General features: G+C 38.5%; 1 protein-coding gene across 1 annotated transcript in view; it reads right to left on the reverse strand.

Annotated features, from left to right (window-relative positions):
- The window catches only part of SSBP2 (single stranded DNA binding protein 2), a 157352-nt gene that overhangs the window by 134006 nt on the left and 787 nt on the right, over nt 1-22559 (reverse strand). Inside the window, exons 2-6 of the mRNA XM_035896615.1 lie at nt 21692-21760; nt 21273-21338; nt 17304-17376; nt 11262-11323; nt 9500-9584 (exon numbers count right to left, since the gene is read on the reverse strand). Of these exons, the coding sequence (XP_035752508.1) occupies nt 9500-9584; nt 11262-11323; nt 17304-17376; nt 21273-21338; nt 21692-21760 (355 nt within the window). The remainder of the gene's footprint in view (nt 1-9499; nt 9585-11261; nt 11324-17303; nt 17377-21272; nt 21339-21691; nt 21761-22559) is intronic.

A 22559-nucleotide genomic window follows, 5' to 3' on the forward strand; every position in this document is an offset into this window, starting at 1 on the left:
CCTCTCTATCGATCAAATGTTTGTTCAGTACTTTATTGATGTAAAGCATTACGCACAATCAGTGTTAAATATTAATATCAGAGGATCTTTAACTCTAAATTCAGAGCATTTGTTTGTTAGTCAATTTAATATTCCCGATGTTACTAGGCTACAACTTAACCTCCTTTAATAACTTTCTGGAGCACTGTAAAAACATACTGTGTACACTATGCAATGAATAAGAATGATGTGTATGTCAACAGTGGTAAATATAATGTTTTTGAATACAACTACTAAACCAAAAGTTTAGCAACAGGACATTTCTCAATGCATGCTACTTAAACTCACAGTAGGCTGTATCTTCTCATTCTTAAAAGCAAAATAAATTCCAAAGAAACAAGTTTCTACAACTTTTGAGGGAGCACCTAAGGTTTATACTTTTATATATTGTATTATTAAAACGCACATCATGAAACATGTATATGCATAAGAAGTGCTTCCATTTGTAAAAGAAAAATATCCTCTCTCCAATGAAACCTTGATTTGGAGTTCACTTAAATTATAAAGTGTAAAACTTAAACTGTTATACAACTTTTGCTGTAGTAGCATAAATTAATCCATTATAGCAAATAAAAAAAAGAAAGTTAGAATTTGAAACAGCAGAGTTCTATTCCAAATACATCAGGAGTATTGCATGAAATTTTACACTAAGATACATTTAACAACATCACTCTGTGAAACAGTTGAAGTTAACAACTGTTCATCAGGACAACCAAGCAGGGAAAAAAATGGCAGTATCCTGGGATTTCCATTGAACTGGTCCAAAATTTCCAGTGGAGCCTTCTTCCAGGCAATAACATATGTCATAAGCATTAGCAAGGCCAGCTGTGACAGGACAAGGGGTAATGGTTTTAAAGCAAAGGAGGGTAGATTTAGACAGGATATAAGGAAGAAATTCTTTACAATGAGGGTGGCACAGGTTGCCCAGAGAGGTGGTGGAGGCCCCATCCCCGGAAATGTCCAAGGCCAGGCTGGATGGAGCTCTGAGCAACCTGATCCAGTTGGAGATGTCCGTGCTCACTGCGAGAGGGTTGGGCTAGATGGCCTCTAAAGTTCCCTTCCAACCCAAACCATTCTATGATTACTTTAGAGCAGAAATGCTTAGGTTTTATTTTAATTATAAAGCAAGCCCTGGACTTCAGAACACAGAGAAATGGACCCATGAAGACATCTATTATAGATTAAAGCATCTAGTAATTTAACAGTGTGTCTCTCAACAGTAAAAAAAAAATAATATCTTACAGCCAGATTTTACCTGTACCTAGTAAAAACTAAACTACATTGGAAGATTGCAAAGGAGTCTGAGCATTCCACCCTTTTGACCTCTACCTCATCCTGTGCACCCCACATTATCTCTTAAACCACTGACTTCTTCCTGAACTTTTTGAATCTTCACATACTCCCCCATTCCTCCAAGCTAAAGAAAACAAGGTTTTGTCCCATTTCATAAATTTGGCATGGTTTTAGATATAGTATATATAAATCTTTTTAGTGCTCTATTCTGAATAAATACTACTTTTTGCACAGAACATTCCTGGAAAGCCTCCCCTCATTAGAAAGGCTGTTATCTCCTATTGTTTTCCATGAAAATGAAGCATAAAATGGCTCTTAGAAAAGAGGCACTCTTTCAACATGTCCACTGCCTCCCTCTGGGAACCTTGAAAGAGGAGCTAAACTGCCTTCCAAGGAGACCTGGTTCCTTATACTGTCAGAGGCTTCCACTTAACTCAAACTAATTAACCATTTTATTTCTAAATTCTGAGAAAACTGAATCTCCACTCAAAGGAGAAGTGTTGAAATTTTGGGGAGGAAATGTTGCTTTTTCTCCCTGAGAGAAATGGCTTAGTCCTCACATTAGAAGAGAAGGACAGCACAAATTTACCTGTGAAATTACCTCTATAAAGAGAAAAAATTACGTGGACTGTAAGAAACAACACATTTCTGTATCAGAGCTTACAATTAACATTTGTGCCACAGAGTAGTTCAAATCTAATCATTAATATTATCCCACAATTTATGAGAAGGAACGATGGAAGAGGATCGTAAGAGCAGAACAAGCACATCCTACTTCTTCATGGAAATGTGAGAATGAGAATTCTCTTGGGGGGGTTTCTTAACAGGAAACAAAAAGAAAATAAATCCGTATTTTCCTGCAAAAGGGATCTCCACAATCCAAGGCATGTAGCAATTTCTCAACTTAGAAAACTTCTGAAGAGCACACAAAAAACAGTTTCATAGTCCTGGAGATAACATGGAACATTTTGAGAAACACATATAAATATGCGGACCAAATCCTGACACAAGTCAATGCAATTTTGCAGAAAGTTATGCCTACTTTGACTGGGGGCTGAAGCATGCTTTTAATTAATCCTTTCCACACAACTGCATTAAAGAACATCTACTAAGCAATAAAATTAAGGAGCTGAGGAGACTGAAAAAGTTAAGCTTGCCTGTGTGCAATTCTGGGAATACCTTTCTACTAGACTCAGATTGTCAACCACACTGTCCTTTCCAAACCTTCCAGTAAGTACTGTCCTCCCATGAAGACACTGACCTCATTAGATACTAGTGTTCCTACGCAGCCGACAACTGAAGGAAGATAAGAATTCTAAACATTTGTCACCTTTTTCAGATTTACAGCTTTTTGTTTGTACATATGAGAAAGCCAAGGACTTATCATCTTGTGAGACACATTAACAGAGCTGCATGTTCTGCACAAACACATAATATATTCTGCACAAAATATGATTTATTAATTGTTCATTTTATTTTTCTAATAAACCAGTGCAATCTTCAACCATATGGATTTACTTAATGTATTCAGATACGGAATTTCAAAGTAAATGCCAGACTCCCTTAGTCTCCTTCGAGCTTTCAAATCTAAGAATACATTTTACTATACATATACCTGAACACCAGGAAGTGAGACATGATCTCTGCAGAATGAAAAGAGCAGTAAAGAACGGCATTTCATTTATAATTAGAAGTGAACACTATTTACACAAAAGCAAAGGATATTGTTTTAATAATGACTGCATGGAAGGAGATGCTTTTCGCTTCCATACTACTTACGAAAAGAATCATATTCTGAAGGTGAAATTAGAGACACAGTGATGACCAATAAACATGTAAAGGGCCTTCCACAAGTTGCAGAACTCATTTAAGGAACTAATGGGTTACTCAGACCACAAGCATTGCTTTTGGTACAACAGTCTTTGATCATTACTCAGCAAAACAGGCCATGCACAAACTATGCAGGGTATCGCACATGCTCCTTGGTCAAGGGAAATCACACCTACCCACAGAAATGTGACTGGGAACCTCTGCTGTTAACAACAGCCTATGGGACCACAGAGAACTGCAAAAACAGAGAAGAAAGCAATGGCGAGAGGTTCTCCTGAGTTTGCAGGAAGGCTACAAATTGCCCAGAGATCTGAAATCGGTACTTGTCATGCCTGGTTCTTCCACATTTGGGGATGATGGGGAGCTTTTGGTTTGACTTTTGTTTTAAGCAGAAGGAGTTAACATGCATTCTCCATGGTAACAGACAGCTGGAAAACAGATCTAGAATTCAGTTTTCAGCAAGAAACCTGGGAGGACCTAGACGCACAAGCTGCCCTAGCTAGGCTGCCTGCCGAAGCTCACAGTAGCAACAGCTAGGGAAGGCAAGAAAATCAACAGCTAAAACAAGTTCTTTCATCCCTGATACACAAAAGTCAGAGAAGGAAGTCCTGTGATAGACTGACTAGAAAACATTGTGACTGCTGTTAAGCATGAACTCAGACCACCTGGGGAATACAACAAGAAAAGGTATTTTCAAAAATTAGCCTGAAACAGAATGATCTAAACACCTTCCATGTGCTTAGATCAGCAAAACTCGGTACCCACAATATAGTTCTGTGGGGGTTTTATAAGTAAAAAAAGGTAGTTTAATGAAACTAGAATAAAGCAGTTCTGATTGCAAAATACAGTTTCACTGTGCTATGGGAACATAAGGCTTCTCATTTATGGTCACTTCCAACAAACATTTAATGATGCCTTCAGAGAACATCTCACAGCCTTTCATGTTAATCGTCAGTCCAAAAAAAAGATGTAAAAATATTCATAACCCCTCAAATTCGGAGTACTGCTAATAATAAATTAGGGGGGCTGGGTCATTTAGGGCAGGCAAGTGCCTCTTAGTTCTGCTGAAGGAAGATAGGTCCAGAGAAGAAAGCAGTTAACTTTTTTTCCCATAAAACACAGCAATAAATGCAGAGACCCAACTTGTTCTTATGAAAGACTCACAAAGAGACTGATCAGCCACCTCAAATGTCCAAACATTATGCCAAATAACTTCTAGAGAAATCAGATTTATATCACTATGACCTTTAAAAGGAATAATCTGGATAGAACTGATAATAGCATAGTCTTTGATATACTCTACAACCTTCACGTAAAGCTAAGGTCCCTGTCACACAGCTCACTATAAAAACGTGCTAACAAGTCAGGTGGAAATGTGATACCAGCTTAAGGAGACGGTACAGTCTCTGGGGCAATGAATGTGTCTTTTTTTCTTATCCTGGAAACTACCTGGCATTCTTTTGGGAGCCACAAAAACAAACAAGAGACCCTTACTCATACCAAAAGTGATCTTTCACGGAGCTGTGGAGAAGGCACTAATAAAACCTCACCTGGAAAATAATCAAGATCTTACTATAGCTACTTGTGAGAATTAAGAGATGGCTCTTTGCACCAACACCACATGGAAGACCGTCCATCGTAAGGAGGGTGAGAGAGGCACAGGAACTTTTCGACTGTAAAAAGATCTTGACTGTTATGTACAGAAATCATCCTCTAAGAAAGGACTTATCAGGTACAACCCCTCCAAACCCAGGGTCCAGAGATGTGAATGAATGGCCAGGTTTGAGGAAGAGGAGAATGGTCACTTGTGGCAGTCAGAAGATCATTGGTAGGGGTGCTGCTGAAAATCACTTCTTCTCCAAGGAATCACAAGGTTTATGTTTTATCTCCCCTTTTGACCCAGAATATTTACAGCTTGTGAAGAAAGAAGGCAGGAACAAAATGCACATTGGAACCCGCTTCTCTCAACAGAAAATCTCAGTTCAAAACCCAGAGAAATGAGATTTTAACTGAAGAGATTAAGAGATCTCCCTAGGACACTGTGAAGAAAGAAAAAGCCCTTCCACATTGAAGACTAAATTTTGTGTCAGTGCATCCATGTAAATGATTTTTCACAAGACAAGCACAGAGGACTTTTCCTCCAGGAAAAGGAGTAGGTACCTGGGCGCTTTTCTGCTTCAAATAAGCTACTCCTTCCGAAACACCTGCAATATTAATAAGCTAGGTAAGCAAGCACCAGTTTTCTTTTCTGAATTACCTGAAATGTAAACAATTTCTAATTCTAAATCATTTACATTAAAACTTCAAGGACAGAACCTGTCTCCCTGATCCAGCAGACGCACTTTCATGACGTGCATCTGTCTTTTCAAGCCTAAAATATATTACATAAATGTACCTAATAAGTTCAGAATCTTGTTCGCTCAGAAAACATTTTCAACTGCAAATCTCAATAGAAAATAAAAAAATAATCCATTTTAGATAATATGGAGGAGCTGCAAATACTTAATCTCAAGATGAGCTTAGAAAATCTTCTTTTTAAAGCCAGAACAGGACTTTGCTTTTCTGTTTACTCGGTCTTTAGTAGGATGAGCATTGTTAGTACTGCAAGCAGTTACAGCTTCCACCTTGAGAGTCACTTCATGTTCCTGCTGTCAGACATGAAAGATTCTTCTCCTCTCACTAGCTCGATAAAAATCAGAAGTTGTATTAGTACAATCCGAACACAATGAAATAGTACTTCCAAACCATTTCTCTGCAGAATGGGAATGCTACTGTATAAAGAAACCCGTACACACTTATATACCAGCAAATTTAAATAATAGTCACCTAAAAGAATTTGGTTTTGCTTTTGTTTTGCACAAATAGTCAAGAACAGACTGAGTGGCACAGACTGATAGGTACATACAGGTTAAGACTCAGTGTGCTTGATTAGGCAGAGTTGATATTAAAGGAAACCCCATATTGACTCTCTTTTTCAGGACAGCCCTATAGACAGACTTGAAGAAGGATCCTGCTAGTCTTCTCACCCAAGTATATTGCAGATGTACAAAGTCCAGCTGCAAGTATTTAACTGTATTCAGTGGCAAGCAAAGCACATGCTGAAAGCTTACGGCAAAGTAAATAATGAAATAAACCTCATCTCTCAAAAAAGCACTGCCCAAGAAGATGGGGTGGGGGGGAATCAAATGCCATTATTTTTGCAATCGCAGTTAAGATATTGTAAAACTTCAAGTAAAATTACAAAAACCAAACTTTTATTAATTTTATGAGTCAACCTGTGTGTGTTCCAGACTAATTGGCAACTATGTTGACTGAGGCAGCAGTATTTCACAAACCATTAAATCACCTGGAAGTGCTTTCCTCCTCCATCAAGCATTCTTAAACCTTTCTCTCTTCACAAAAGCAAAGACAGACAAGATGTTGGTTCAGCTAAATCAGCCTACTTAAACATGACATGTATGACCAGATCACTCACACCTTCGGCAAGAATGATTTTTCTTAGGTCAAATAGAACACATGCCTAATAAAAAATTCTGAATTCCTAATATGAATTAATAAACAAGCCTTCTGTGCTTTTTGTACTTGACAGTTATGGTTTTCAGATATGACAGTACAGCTACAAATGCTCTGTTACTTGACCTGCAATTTAACAGCAGGGTTTTGATTTGCCAGACCCCTCAGCCTGATGGAGAAGTCAGAATCCAGCGACCGCCTCTCTGATGGTCTTCACCAACAATGCAATTTTGACCCCTGTAGTCAATGGCAAAACACTGCATGGGTCAGGATTTCACTTAATAAATGTTCATCTTCCTCTGCTGTGAAATAATATAAGCGTACAATACACTCATGAAATATTAAATACATGTACAATTTCAAAAGTATGCACTTATCATGATGCAGACTGTTTTACTAAGCAAAAAGCACATGATGCTAAGGAACACCAGACGACTTTATCTCAGCTGTGACAAAACAAGGCAAAACCTAGCTTTTCCTGTCACCTTAAAAGGGAGAACGGGCTTTAGAAATATCTGGTGAATTAGTTTCTAAAATAAACCAATTTATTTCTAAAATAAACATTCATCCTGTCTTAACACAGACTGATGTGCATATAGAAGCATACCACGATTTTATTATTTTATTTTTCCTTCATCAAACACGACTTTATACAGTAACTTAAACATTCAGCCAACCACAAAATTGTATCACACACAGAACTCAAATGAGTTATTTCTCAGTTTTTTTGAATTATGACTGACATTACACATCATAATGCAGACAGAACTGAGCAATAAAGCCATGTAATATTCCAAGACCTGTAGAAGGGTGATGCTAAGACAGCATTTTTTATATGACATTATTTTGATTCACCTACTCAAATTCTTAGTATACCTCAAAATTTAGATTCAACAGTGAACTCAGTGATCAGTGAAACTCTCATGAGTTTAAAGAATTGTGGACTCCACTAATTTTTAGATTTCCAAGTACTTTTTCATTGAAAACTTCCCCTCAAAAGATCATTTTGCATCAAAATTATTTCACAACAACATTTACATGTTTCAGATTTTTTTGCTTTTGTTCGAAACGCTGTATTTTGAGAGCACAATGTCACCCACTGAATGTACTGTTGACGTATTGTCGTTGTGCTGTGGATTCTGATCTCCACAAATTTAATTCACTAATGTCATTCCCTGCAGTCATAAACTATTCCTGTAAAACTGTTTCTCCCTCAGTGGTGAATTAAACTTTGCTCTAATAACAAGGATTCAAAACAACAGTGAAATACTGTATTTTTCCAACAATTGTATATTTAAAACAGAACGGGTAAAAAAGATTGCAGCAATTGTACTCACAAGAGTTACTTCATTTTTAACTTGAGGAATATGCTTTACCACGTTGGTTGACCTTAACATCTCTGTGGGTGGAAAACTTCCTTACTTGTTTCCTCTTTCTGACACTTTTTTGTTCATGAATTATGACTAGTGATCAACGTTGCCCGGACATGACTGTGCAAAATTGTCTAAGCTCTGTTCCCAGTAAACCTCATAATCTAATCACCAAGAACAGGTTATTCAAGTAGCATTGGTCTGTAAGTAAAATAGGCTGAACAGTTCTAACTGTGTTGATGGTGCATTTACAAACAAAGTACTTGTTAACTACAAAAAAGGCAAGCTCACATACTGTAGGATGCCGAGCCATTATCAGATTATGACAACAGAAAATGGAAAACGGTCACTTAGCTGATTCATTTCTGTTTTTCCAAATTTGTGTTTGTAAAGTCATCGGGCTATGGCAGTCTAATTTTAATTTTATCTGTAGAAATACTTTTCTTCGGTAACTAGACAGTATTTCTAAGACAGACCTGGAAAACCCTCAAGGAAAGAGGTTTCAGAGTTGCATCGTGAGAGAGTTATACTCTGTCTTTAGACCGCATCAGTGGCCCAAAGGAATGAGAAACCCAGGAGCAGTCATCCTCCTAAAGATTTCATCAGTAAAAATGCAATCACCAGATAGAGAGGAGCTGACATAGTAGAAGGAACTCAAATTACATCCTAACTCTGGAATGCAGCTCAACATTTCTGCAGAGTTCCATTTACATTAGGAGAATGGAGAAGATGGAATAAAACTGTTGCAGTGTTTTGGATCCTAGTTTCTAGAATATTTTTATTATTTTTTAGTAGTAGTACTAGTAGTAGCTGTAGCAGTAGTAATAGTCCTTTCAGGCAAAACACCACCAAACTCCCTGCTGTGTTTTGAACTAAGTCTCAAAAGCATCAAAATTAGCACAATACTTTCGCTCTTTATTCCTCCTGTTCTCTTGGACCAGATGACATTTAACTTGTTCTATGATGCTTAAGTATTTATTATGCCGCTGAAAAATACCTGCTTCAGGATACAAAAATACCTGAAGAACAATCACATTTTAAGTCAGTATGGTCCTGACAGAAGCCAGGTGATCGATTCCATCTACTGAACAGCCTTTTCTTTAGCATCAACAGAGTATTTGGATGTTTGGAAAGGAGATAGCTGTGCGTCCGTTTGCCCTGCGCCTTTGTGACCAGCCTGATGTGTCCATGCTGGGGGGGACAGAAGGACTTTTTTCATTCCGCATTAACAAACAGGACAGCACTTTGATCTCTGAGATGGCTTCCAGGACTTTTCCGTATGGTGCTGGGTAATCACAGAATAAGGAAGTCCCAATTCTAAGGCATCCCTAGAAAACTGAGTTACTTATAGATGACAGACACCCACATTTTTGAGCCACTGTCGTGTAAAATACTTCTCTATCCCATTTATACATACAATTAATGAAAGCATACTAAAGAGACACAGAACTTACATAGTCATGAAAGGCTTTTGCTTCACTTGAATGTTCACATGTTTCTCGTCTTTCTGGAGCTGCGCAGTAGAGATCCCAAAATACACTGCAAGTTAAGAAGTTACAGAGATGGTGAGAAAATCATTATAATACTCGCGTATGTTTTATGGCGTATGCACACCACGCATTGCACGTTCTTATATAGAAACAGACATATCACTCCCTCACCAGGGGATGAAAACACCTCTACGAAAGAGTCTAGCTTTGTAAAACATCTATGAAGAATCAAGTCCTGCTATCTGACTCTATGAGGCAAGCAGTGCTGTATTCCTTTAATACCACTACAGTATAGAACAAGAAGCTAATCTAATACACAAGGTTTAAGGGTATAAAGCATATAACTGAAGCTCTGCATTTAACCTCATCCCTCTGGCAACTGCTGCAATTAACGTCCACCAAGCACAGGAAGGGACAGATTCGTAGTACATAAAAAGGCAAGAAACAGGAGAGAAAACTGGGAGTTCTTCCAATGTCCAATACTGTGCTTTAAACAAACATTCCCAGAGAAACACGTGTATGGACAAGAGTAGGAAATAGATGGGTTTGTTCTTGGGTTGTAAAGAGTGAAAGGCAATGATGGTACTCCCATCGGTCTTCCTCCCCAGCCCCCTTCAAATAGAGTTATGCACAAATCAGTTCTAACACAACATTTCTAGAATGAAATTATGTGTATACTAGAACAGTTAAAAGAATAAAATCTGTTAAGAGTTTCACAGTGTTTTTTTATTGTTTTAGACTTAATTCTCTGTAACTTAGTCCAGCACCATAATACAGAACTGTGGAAAACTGAGCACTCTGCTGCAGATCATCAAAATCAAGGATAATGCAGATGTCAGAGATACACTTTCTCCTTGCCAGGCTTCCATCACACAGCTAAAAGCTACGAAAGAAAGGTCAACGAAGAATATGCCACCTTCCATGCAGCTCTACGAATCAATTCTGTTTTTGTGTCAGATGGGACCACTTTAAAACTTGTAAATTCTTGTACTCCTCACAGTTGGACATACTCTCTGTATTTCGTATTCTTTCAGATGCCAGCATATTGGACATATTCAAATCATGTGACAACTAATAAATACCATGGGTAAATAGCAATGACTTTTCTCCTTGGGAATTCTACACATGCACATGTATCTCTGCACATGAGTATATATAAGCAAATGGTATCATGCATAAAAAATTACAAGTCAATGCCATGTCTACCCATATTCTGATCTGAAATAAATTGTGCAAATGCATACACTGCTCCACCAAGTCCATGCTAATGCACGTTGCCTCTCAAAAAGGCTGGCAGCTTGGGTTCAGCTAATTACTTTCATATGCTATTCCGTGACTAGAATGTGGGATGAAGACTGAAGAAGCAAACACCTATATGCAGAGTCTGTATATACTGTTTTTTTCAACTGTTAATGCTTTACAATACGTAGAATGATCTCTTAAATGCACAATATACTGCAAGGCGGTGAAAAAAGAAATGCAGGCCACCTTCTTTCAAAGATGCTTTCTTATCAATGCACTATGCATTATTTCTTTTCCTGTATCTAGTATCTGCATCTTTTTCTATATGGAATTTTCTGTTCTTTCATTCCTTAACAAGAAAATAGTTCTTGATCCTCATCTTCACATTCCTTTTACAACACTCACCTGAATTTCTTGCCTCCAGCTGCTGGAACTAGCAATCGACATATTCTAAAAATCAGAGGAAAATAAAATTGATACTTACCACCACCAGGAATGCAAGAATCCTGGGGGTTCCCCCAGTGTGATGTTTTTTTCCCATCTTATCTAAAACAGAACAGACCAAATAATAACAGAGCTGTACATTTTTGTGATCACTGTGACTAACACACATTACACAGTTCAGGCAGACAGTAAAAAGAGAAAGAAGAAGATTTTGTGGTTATGAAAGGCTTTATCATCATCCATCTGGATGGCCATATTACTTACTTTATTACCCTTGTTCATACAGCTGATACTTAAAATAAGCTTTTCTTATTCTAGGAAAGCATATTTTACGGGTTTTTTGGTTTAGCTTCTGAAAAGAATTTTATTAACGATGTATTTTGCATCACTCCACCACTGAGATGTGTGTTATTTTAACATCAAAAATGCATGACGCTCCTCAAACAAAAGTGATAAAAAAGTATCGTTAAAATGACCTAAAAGATTTTCCAATTTGCACTAAGGAAAACACAGAAGATGCAGAACTAATGTCAGTGATTCAGCAGGTGGCAGTCTTCCCTCCACATCCAAAGCCAGATAGTGTTTTGTAATCCTCAAGGAGTGCTTTACTGCTAATGTGGCAAATACGAGCAGCACCAGTTATAACCCAGTTTCCCACCACTCAGTGAAAACGGAAAGCTGGTTTGGGTCAGTTTGCCCGTGTTGGCAACCTCTCCTGTTCAGGAGCTATACTGGCTGTGACTTCTTTCCCACCTAGGAAGCCTGGCTTCTTTAACACTGTTTTCAAAGGAAATGCAGTTTAAAAACTCTTACCCTTGACTTCACACTTGCTGATCAGCGAACGCACTAGGCAACACAACACACGGCAACAACGTTCTGTCTCTCTGCAATACTTCCCAAATGTTGCAATCTGACTACGATCACACAACTATTTTATTAATGCCATTGTCATTAGTTTGTCATTAACTACAAAATTAAATAGTTTGGGCTACAATAAAGCCCGTGTAACTGCTGAAGGAGCTCTGTTGCAAATAACTGGAGGTCCTGCAGAAATCCACAGAACACTATACAGAAGAATGTCTCATGTTAAAACTGGGTGAAAGTAGGGCGTTGCATGCACTCCAAATTCCTCCAATTACAACTCCACACAGCATTATTTCCTGTCCAATTTTGTTAAGAAAAAAAAGTTCAAACACAAACCATATTCTGCTCTAGAGACAGAAGTAATGGCAGACAAAAAGAGTATTATTTTAATGAAATGCTTAAACAGCCTTAATATGAAAGGTATTTAAAGATCTATATAAAAGAGTGCATAAAAGCTTACTATAGAAAGTAGATACAGTGTTCATAATGCAAAAGGGACTGGTAAAGCTACCATTTTCCAAAAGAGACTAAAACTTTCCAATTCTCAACTCCAACTTGATTTCCACATTGAATTCTTAAAGAGATTTAAACACAACTTCTGTCAACAGCTTGCAGAAGAATGTGTAGTTTGTACACCTAAAAATGTTCACTGCACTCATATGAAGTAACCCAGAGTAATTTTGATGTATTATTTGAACACAAGTATTCAAAAATAATTTTGCTATTTAAAAATTATTTTTAAAAGGTACCCTTGAGGCACTATCACTTCTGTTGGTAAAGTTGGCAGAATGAACCAACTGCATGGCGCTTAATACCCCACCCCACCCCCCTCCCACAACAGTAGTTAATATATAAAAAGCATCTTTTAGAAAGCCCCAGCTAAAGTGCTGGCAGATAGAAATATTAATAACAATGAAAAATATAAATAAAAGCCAAAGCTACTATGAAGGTATTATACACTCTTCAAACACACTCCTCTGAGGCATGATTGCTCCTCATGGGCACCGGGAACGGCTTGGAAGGACTTGTGTTAATCACCAGGAATACAGAGTACTTCTGAGAAGCTTCAAAAGCAGCATAATGAAGAGATGCAACATACAACCAAAACAAAAAAAATTGTTCCTGAAGTTAAAAAACCATTCAGTTAAGAGTAAAAACTATGTCTGTGCAGAAAGCCCTCACTATGTCTAAGCAGTATTCATTCTCTGCAGACCAGGGCTTGATGAGAAAATTAGCCCATTCACAGGTCTTGAGCTGGTCCTTTTTAACAGGACATATTTCCTCTTGAGAAATTTATTCAGAGAAGGAGCCTGAAGGGAACACGGAAATCTGAGGCTTGTTTGAGGGGTTTTTGTTTTGTTTTGTTTTTCAAAAAATACATACTTCTGTCTCACATGGCAAATGTCACTCTGTCTGATCACAGAGACTTAAAAATATTTATAAATAGAGTTACTAATTTTAGAAAAATACCCTCACTGTCAACTGTATCTATTAAGCTCATAACCAGTGACTGATTAACTGGGAAATGCCCACCTTCCTGGTCCATCCAAGCTAATGGGAATTATTCCTCCAGGGCTAGAACCTAACTTCCAGGATAGAAAATCTGTGGGATAAGGATCAGCTCTTCAAGGAACGCATAGCAGCTGGGTCACCAAAAGAAAGATTCTGGAGCAGAACAGCTTCTTTTGTTTCAAAAATGTGTGTACCCCATCTGAATAGCTGTATTCAACCTTCATAAGTAATGACATTGTTTAGATGAAAGCTAGTTGCGCTAGCCTCGTGCCATTTGGTGAATTGTATGATGAATTGGTATGAAACAGTTGTTCGGTTACCTCAACCCAGTACTTCATGCAATGTCTCCTAAAGGAAGTAAATTTGCAGATCAAGATACAGGAGTTATAGCCAACAAACTGAAGAGGTCTCTGCTCTCAGAGGTGCCCAGCAACAGGACAAGGGGCAATGGGCACAAACTGAAGCATAAGAGGTTTCAGTTGAATATGCTGAAAAACTTCTTCACTTTGAGGGTGACAGCCTTGAACAGGCTGCCCAGGGGGGCTGTGGAGTCTCCTTCTCTGGAGATATTCAAAGCCCACCTGGACAAAGTCCTGTGTAACATGCTCTAGGAGAACCTTCTTTAGCAGGGGGGTTGGACTAGATGATCTCCGGAGGTCCCTTCCAACCCTTGCCATTCTGTGATTTTGTGATTCTGTAATGCTAGATGAGCTTGAGGTCCTATGTTTTAGAGACGAAGGTACACAAAATTTTTGAGGCTGTACTAAACAAGGACCGCAAAGCATAGTTCACCTTCTAACTGAAAGATCATCAGAGGATTTCTTGACCTTACTGACTCATAGAATCAACAGAATCCCAGAAGAGGTCAGGTTGGAAAGGACGCTGAAAGATCATTTGGTATGGCCCTTTGTGAGAAAGGGAGCCTAGAGGAGATCACCTAGTACCCTATCCAGAAGTGTCTTGAAAAGCTCCAGTGATCTGTGGACTCTATCGTGTCCCTGAGGAGGCTGTTCCAGTGAATGATTGTCTTCACTGTAAAAAAAAAAAAAAATTTCTTTCTCGCCTCAAGATGAAACCCCTCCCTGTGCAACTTGTACCCATTGCCCCTTGTCTTCTTATGTCCCTTGTCTTCATGTGGCTCCTTATGAAGGCAGAGCCTCTGTTCTCTTTGTATCCACCATTTAAGTACCGGAAAGCTGTGATGAGGTCCCCCCAGGCCTTCTCTTCCCATCTCCTTCAGTCTCTCCTCATAGGGCAGGTTCTCCAGCCCTTTGACTTGTGGATCAGTTCTATGAAATTTAAACTTAACACAAAGCATTAGAAAATACAGGAATGCTTAGGACAGCCATCTCTTAAGTTATCTAGTTGCAGAGTGAATTCCATGATATCCAACTTAAATTTTCCTTGTCTTAATTTTGTTCCATTATTCTTAGCCATGTTCCTTGCCAGACCTTTAAGGAGGGGCTCTTACCCTTTGTCACTTATACATATATAGATACCACTGACCACTGTATAGGTCAGAGAATCTATGTATGCTTACTTCTTTTATGGCCAAATGTCCAGTTCTAGAGCTACTCTGAACTACCTCATCTTTAACAAAATCCACCCAGACTATTCTGGAAGGTGCAGACTGCCAGAGCAGAGAGGGCACTCAGCCCAAACAGCCATGCTTTTGAAGGAGGGACCAAACCAATACAAATTTCCTCCTGTACCATCTGGGTGTCTCCTATACCTCAAATACTCGATTGCTCACAGTAAGTTCGCTGCAACAGGACAGTTGCTTCTCAACACCCATGAGCCAGAAAAGGAGGAAAATACAGGGAAAAATGTAACTTTAATTACATCATAAATTCATGAGAAGACTTTTTTTGTGCTTCTCTCAGCTGATGTTCTCTTGTTATGATCCCACACACCAGCACACACTCTGTAACAAAACCAGCTGCCTCACATGGGGTACAGAGTTGGGGTAGAGCTGTTTGTGGCATACAGCCCTGGACTGAATGGGCATTACAATGCTAAGACCCCTCTACTACACAGTCATCTACCATATCTTTTCTGCTGCTTCTACCACTTGCCATTTAACCTGTGCATTTTAGTTTATTTCCTCCAAACCCTATTAGTGTACAGTTTTCTCAATCTGAACCTGTGCAAGTAACATTTTTTTTTCCAGGTTTCGCCGTATCAGTGATAACTGCCTCTGTGTTCCAACACACAACCATTTGCAAGTATTGTCAGTGTAGTGTTTACCCTTCTGCACCGCTAATGAATGACGTGAATAAACTCACAGCTTTGTGTGAAACCTAGCAGCCTCCTCAGACCAACTCTATACATACATTATTTGTCCCTGCCCCATGTTGACCATCTTTTGACTAGTACCAGTCTTAACTTGAAAGATTTGAAATATATTCTCATATTAAAGTCGTTCAGACCTGAGAATTTCTCTGTAACCCAAGACTAAATTAGTTTTAAAAGCTAAGTTTCAAGATACTGTATTGAATGTTTTCTAGAAATCCAAATGTCATACCAGTTATACTTCTGCCAACTCTCATTTTGCAAATACATCATAAAACCAAAATGAGCAAAATTAATCTTGCACAGTGTATTATTTACAAATGACAGCTATTTTGGGAAATCCAAGACGATACTCTCCATTATTTTCTCTCTTATTTTTCCATTGCTTTACCAAAGAGAATAAAGTTGTCAAAAACATAATTTGCTATAGACATAAACTGATAGTACCACAATTCTACCACAAACCTACCCCTTTTCTTTATTTCTGCTACGCCAATTTTTTATAAACGCCACAAACAAAGCTCTGGGTTCTCACCCTCCCCTCTCTCACCCCCAAAATGTCCTCACCAGTCTCGTAATTTTATTAGCTTTTGGAGTAGTGTCAGTTGAAGCAGCAAATTTTCCTAGTACAACACCTTGTTTATTTTTTTCCTCACTGTTGCACACTATTCAACTATTATTATCTTAAATGTTCTAATCAAAGAAAGATTAAAAACAATAATAAAACCTCCGTAAGTTTGGCATACAGGTATTTTTCTATGTCAGAGTAAATGTAGAATGCTTAAGGACACATAATTTACTCCAATCTTCAAAAGATGTATAAAAAGTCTTTGAAAGACTATGAATAATAATAACGATTGTGTAAAGGTAAAAATTCCATTAGCAGTTGAAAGTGCTTAAGAAACAGGACCTAAATAGTTGTAGTCATAATTAATTCACCAAATGAAAAGAAGCGGTGAGAAGCACAGTAAGAATACACAGAGAGATCAGCAGTGCTTAAGAGAGTGAGAACTGGAAGTGTATGACAGTAGGATGTAAAATACATGATCGCTGTGTATTTTGGAAGGGTACATCACTCACAATTGGAGATATCAACAGTAAGTTAGAAGGCCATCAAAAAGGAGTACCGCCTCTGCATTCTCCAACATGCACGTTTACTACAGAAAACAAACGAATCTTTCCCCAGTGTAGTTAAAAATCACAGGACAGGAATAACAAATCACAGCAAAAACAATTATGCAAAGGCATGTCCAGTGACATGGCAAACGGGCTTCTGCAGAATCAGAAATCTATGCTGATCAATGTAAACAGAAATTCAAGGTTGTCACTGATGTTTATTCTATACCAACATAAGTTTATTTCACTTGCACACGCTGGAAAGCTGTTTAAGGAAAAAATGGATGGGGAAACATACCTCTGATAAAAACGTCTGGGCTGATTTCTGTGCTCCTACATGGAGCAGATATTCATATACGTACAGTGCTAATCTGAAAAATAAACAAAAGGACAATATTTAGTATCGTGCACTTGTTTGTTCCTCTTCTTTAGAAACAAAGGATTATCAGAAGTTTGAGGTGTATTCCATTGCCTTTTACAAACCACTATATACTGAACATGACAAATCTATTATCTATACTAGAACTTTTTAACTCGACAAGTAGGTCAATCTGAGCAGAGGTGTTTAAATAGTAGATAATTAAATATTATTAAACCCCCAAATTACTTAATGTCAACATTTTTAATGATATTTGGAGAAGCACCCAGTGAGTTAACAACTGACCTACTGCTGTTCTGTATTTGCCCACTCTATACTGTGCTTACTGTAAATACAATACATATGTAGAGCAACACTGATTATTTTTCCAGATCAAATTTTTTTACATATGGAATGTGTCAAGCTGTTAGCACACTCGAACAATAGCCTGTGTTTATTCGAAGAACATGCAAACTTCAGGCTGCATCAGGAAAAGTAATCCCAGCATCCACCCACGGCATGCAGTGCAACCACATCTCTCAGGTGAAGTGGGAACAGAGTTTTAGATTCATTTGGACTTGTGCTCCTAGGAGCTCTGATGATAACAGAGCTACAAATGACTCCCACTGCTTCCGAAGGAGCTTCCCAAAAAGTCATCATCAGCACCCAGTGACACCTCCAACTGAGTCCAAGAGCTCGAATAAGGAGAGGAGTTGTTCCCTGAATGACTACCCACTGCATCTTGGGCTGGGAACCCCAAAAAGCCACCCAAGAACAGGGGAGCTGTAACAACCACCAACTGCTATTGATACAGGCTACGCAGGCTAGATATGAATTAGAAAACCAAGAAGTAACACTTCATATTCCTCAGCTGACTCTCCAGAGAGGCTCCCATCTGTCTGCACGTTTCAAGTCTCTCAAAATTAAATCTTATTTAAAAGAATGATTTAATAATAATGCTTGGAAATTGTCTATAAAACATTTCAGTCTAAGAAAGGTAAAGAAAGTCAGGCTGTGTGTCTTTTAAATTTGCTAGCTCAACTGTTTTTAAGAAGTAAAACGTATTTGCATGCACTTCATGATACACCACTATTCTTATTTGAAACATCTTACTATTCATATTCAAAAATATGTAGTTTAGCTAAACAAAAGAGAGGCAGAGAATATCTATTTTCCTGTTACTGCTCAAAACGTTACGCAGTATTAGATAACTGTCATCATGGCACTGACAGAGCAGTAATTATTGCAGCAACCTATTAAGTGTGAAATTTTAAAATCCAGGAGAGGCATTCCATACAATTTTTTTTGTTAGTTGTTTATACTTTATACGTGCAATACACGCACTACTACTTTACTCTCTCTCCAACTTCAAAAGCAAAAATGTAATTTTTTCCTCAAATTAAAAAAAAATAAAATTAAATTGATATTCAAAGACATGACTGGTTTTATTTTGCACCTTGAGAAGGGTGGTATCCACTTTTTCATTCCAGTATTTTACAAAACACTTATTAGTTTGTATTGTGCCGTGTCAACAAATGAGGAAGTCAGTGTGCTAAGCAGAAAGGACTTGGTTCTAATGGAGCACAGTACGACCCAGCTCAGGACGCAGTGATATGCCTCTATAAGTACTGCAGGGGGAGAGAGGATCACATCCTCTCTAGCCCCTCATCCCAAAAGCATAATTGCATCTGTCCAAAAAAAAAAAAAAAAAGTCACATCTTGTTGACTTAATCCTTCCCAGTTCGACTATCATTCTGTTTTTAAGCAATAAATGGTTGTAGACAAAACCTAAGATCTAAGAAAGATGTACCAGGCAAAGAGGAAGCACTTTCTACAACAGCCAAGATGACTTGAATACCCCGTAATGCTTTAAAGCACCTCATTTGTCTTCAGAGATGCACTTTTTTTGTTCTTATCAAAACACGAAGCCTGCAGTCCAGATAAAAGGATTTGCGTGAGCATATCCTTTCTACCCCGCAAAGGAAAGTGAAACAGCACAAAACCCCGGCGTTTATTGCAGGCACGCCACCTTCATAAGTCTGCCATCTGTCGAAAGCTTTAGCAAATACTGCAGCCATGATACCCAAAATGACAGCCCAATACCTTAATACAGAGGAAGATTTGTTGAGTCTCATCTCAGGACGCCTGGAGCCTGCCTGCAAAACCCGGCGCAGGCAGCTGTGCTCCAGCACCAGTCAATGTCACTACCCTCTGCCCATCTTCACCAGCCCCAAAAACCCCCAAGATATTTCAACTGCTGAAAAAGACAACCCTAAAACTTGGACATAAACACATGGAATGTGCTAATTGAGCATAATTGCAACTATAACAACACCTCCAACTCTTCGACATCTCGACATACTAGCAGCAAAATGAAATGCTGAAACAACTGCATTTATGAAGTCTAGGGGGTAAAAATGGCAGATTTCAAGAAAAGACTAAATGTTCCAGGTTTTAGGCTTCCAAGTTGATCCACCAGTGGTAAATTAAGGGTGGGACCATGCTGGCAAGGGGACTGCCTGCCTCCCATGACAGGAAAGCTGGGACCACCTTCCATGAACAGATGTGACACCAAAGGCACAACCCAAAATAACCTGATTGGGTCTTGCTGGCTCTAAATCACTGGTCCGTCCCTAGTTATTACGCTGTCAGGAAGTCTTTGCAGAAGTTAACAACGTTACAGCTTCATTCAGAAATAAACACATTTACCACAGAGATCAAAAGGAAGATAGTTATGTTTTACTGCTTTAGCATGCAGCAAAAAGATCAATGGAAACTGATGCTCTGGGGTAAGACAGCACTAAGAAATCCAAAAAAGATGCAACGCTGTGTAACAAGGAGAATTACCAGATATATAAACTTTTAACTACAGCACAAGAACAGAATAAGAAAAATGGCTACAGTCCAAGGGTGTAAAATTAACAAATGAATAAGCTCTTTAACACCTGAGCAGAAGACTAAGAAAATAATAGTGAGGTGGTCTTCAACACCAAAGGACTTGGGTTTGAAGTGCCATTTTAAAAGACAGCTTTTACTCATTAAATTGGTGTGAGAAACCATGTAAAAGCAGCAAGGAAACATATGTTAAATTTTCACATTTGCGTACTTGTTGACATCCCATGAGTAATGTGAGGAAAAAATATTTCCAATCAATTTGTGACAACGCTGAAGTAATTTTCGTTAAAGACATGCCATAGGCCAGAGTCCCCCCTCCCTGCCAAAGCAATTAGATTGCACATTCATCTATGGCCTGATGATACACTCACTCTATTAAAAAAAAAAAAAAAAAATACTGTCTAGCTTTTATTGCTACAAGTGCTCATTTTGCTAAGATGGTGTGTCTTGCCTGAAATTTCTGCTCTCAGTGAACAAGGCATTCATACATCCTATGAGTATCTACTCAACTCCAAAGAGAAGAAACGTTTAATCAGTTCTAGTCAACTAGTTATCAGAAGATTAACAGGAAATAAACAGCAATCATGCTAACTGTGCTGTGGAAATGACCTTCTTACATGTTAAAGTGGGAAGATGCAATTAGCTTAATGAGAACTTAAAGCCAAAGCCGTGCAGCAGTACCTCCACTGATGAAAACTAGGTGGCAAACTCCCCCAATTCCAAGTCAAAAGATTAAGACAAAACCCAACTTGCCATAGGAGGCAGTGAAAACCTGAAAACACCACAATGACGTTCACCTTATCTGTTTTTAGTATCTAACTTGGGTGCTCTGAGTGCACCGCCCCGGCAAGCTCCATTGACTGTAGGTAGTAGGGTACTCAACCGGCTGTTCAGAGGAACATATGCCTAGGGAAAAAGGGCTCAAGTCATTTCCCCAAAGTCTTTCAGGAAATAATTTGTCCATAAAAGGTAAACCAGTAGTATCTTTGCTTTGTTCCATAAGAAGAGACGTACCCATAAAGTTTCTGTCTCTCAGTCCAAGACTGAACTTCAAGCACTGAGTTTGGTTTATTGTTATTTCTAAGGAGACAAAAACAAAAAGGAGAACGGCCCCGTTTTTCCATGAAGGTCAAAAGCTGGGCTTAGAAGAGTAAGGAATTGCAATATATTAGCTTCTGCTTTCTCTTGAAAGCTGCCCACTAAACCTGCCAGAAGCAGGCAACTATCATACACAGCTTCATGCAGTCAAGAAGCACACTTGCTTTCATTGTTTTATTAGCCACCTGTCATAACTAAAAATATATGGAATTTAACGGAGGGTACAGTGCTGCATAACCACTGTCCAGAAAGTCGTGTAACATCAACGTGACGGGGGAAGAGCCTGCAGGTCCTCAGCTTTGGCCGGGTGTCAAAGCACAGCTCAGGCACTGTACCTGCCCTCCGCAGCACCGACAGCCAGCGTACCACTGCGACAAGCAACTGCTGCCTCTTCGCCACAAAATCTACAATGGTGAACGACTGCACACCACAGAAATGTCCCTAGATGCTCCCACCTCCTCCGCCAGCAACAGACATTATGCTGTTAACATCTGATGCTGGATGTAAAAAAAAAAAAAAAAAAAAAAAGTATCTATAATGGGATCTATAAAAAAAAAAAAAAGTATCTGTAACTCCAGATCTGAGCATAACTAAGATAGATCTAGCATTTTTGGATTGTTAAAGATGTCATTTTTTGAAACTATTCATGTATGGGAAGTTCTGCGTATGGCACACTATCCACTTAACTTTTGGGTTTTTAAACAGTAATTAAAAAACACAATGAAAACTAGTAAATCAACATCCACATGTAATTTTTAGTTTGTGTGAAGAAAGTGAAGCAGCTGAGCAACATTTAAAAGTAGCTCCATAGAAAAGACCTCAAATGTTCCTTTCCGTGTTTCAGGAGGCTTGCAGTACTCCAAAATCACTACTCTGACCTATACAGAGAAGCAGCTTTTCATTTGTTTCCAAAAAGGCATAGAGTTTTCTTTTCAAATCCAGAGACTCCCAGGAATCTCACTCATTTAATATCCAAAATATAAATCTCATTTTCTGAAATAAGAGAAAGTAGCACTGAATCCATACAACAGCTAAAAACATCTCAAAATTGGGGTTTCTTGAACGAAGTTTCTTGAATCCACCAATCCAGCACTTTAAAAACGGCTCTGAAGCTCCTGATGGCGAGCTGGTTTTGCTAAGTTTCAACTAACAACAACAAACATTTTTTTTTTTTTGAGAAAGTTTCATATTTTTAACAGACAT

This window comes from Egretta garzetta, unplaced genomic scaffold (assembly GCF_000687185.1).
Source record: "Egretta garzetta isolate BGI_Z169 unplaced genomic scaffold, ASM68718v1 scaffold136, whole genome shotgun sequence".
In the NCBI taxonomy this organism is placed as follows: Eukaryota; Metazoa; Chordata; class Aves; order Pelecaniformes; family Ardeidae; genus Egretta; species Egretta garzetta.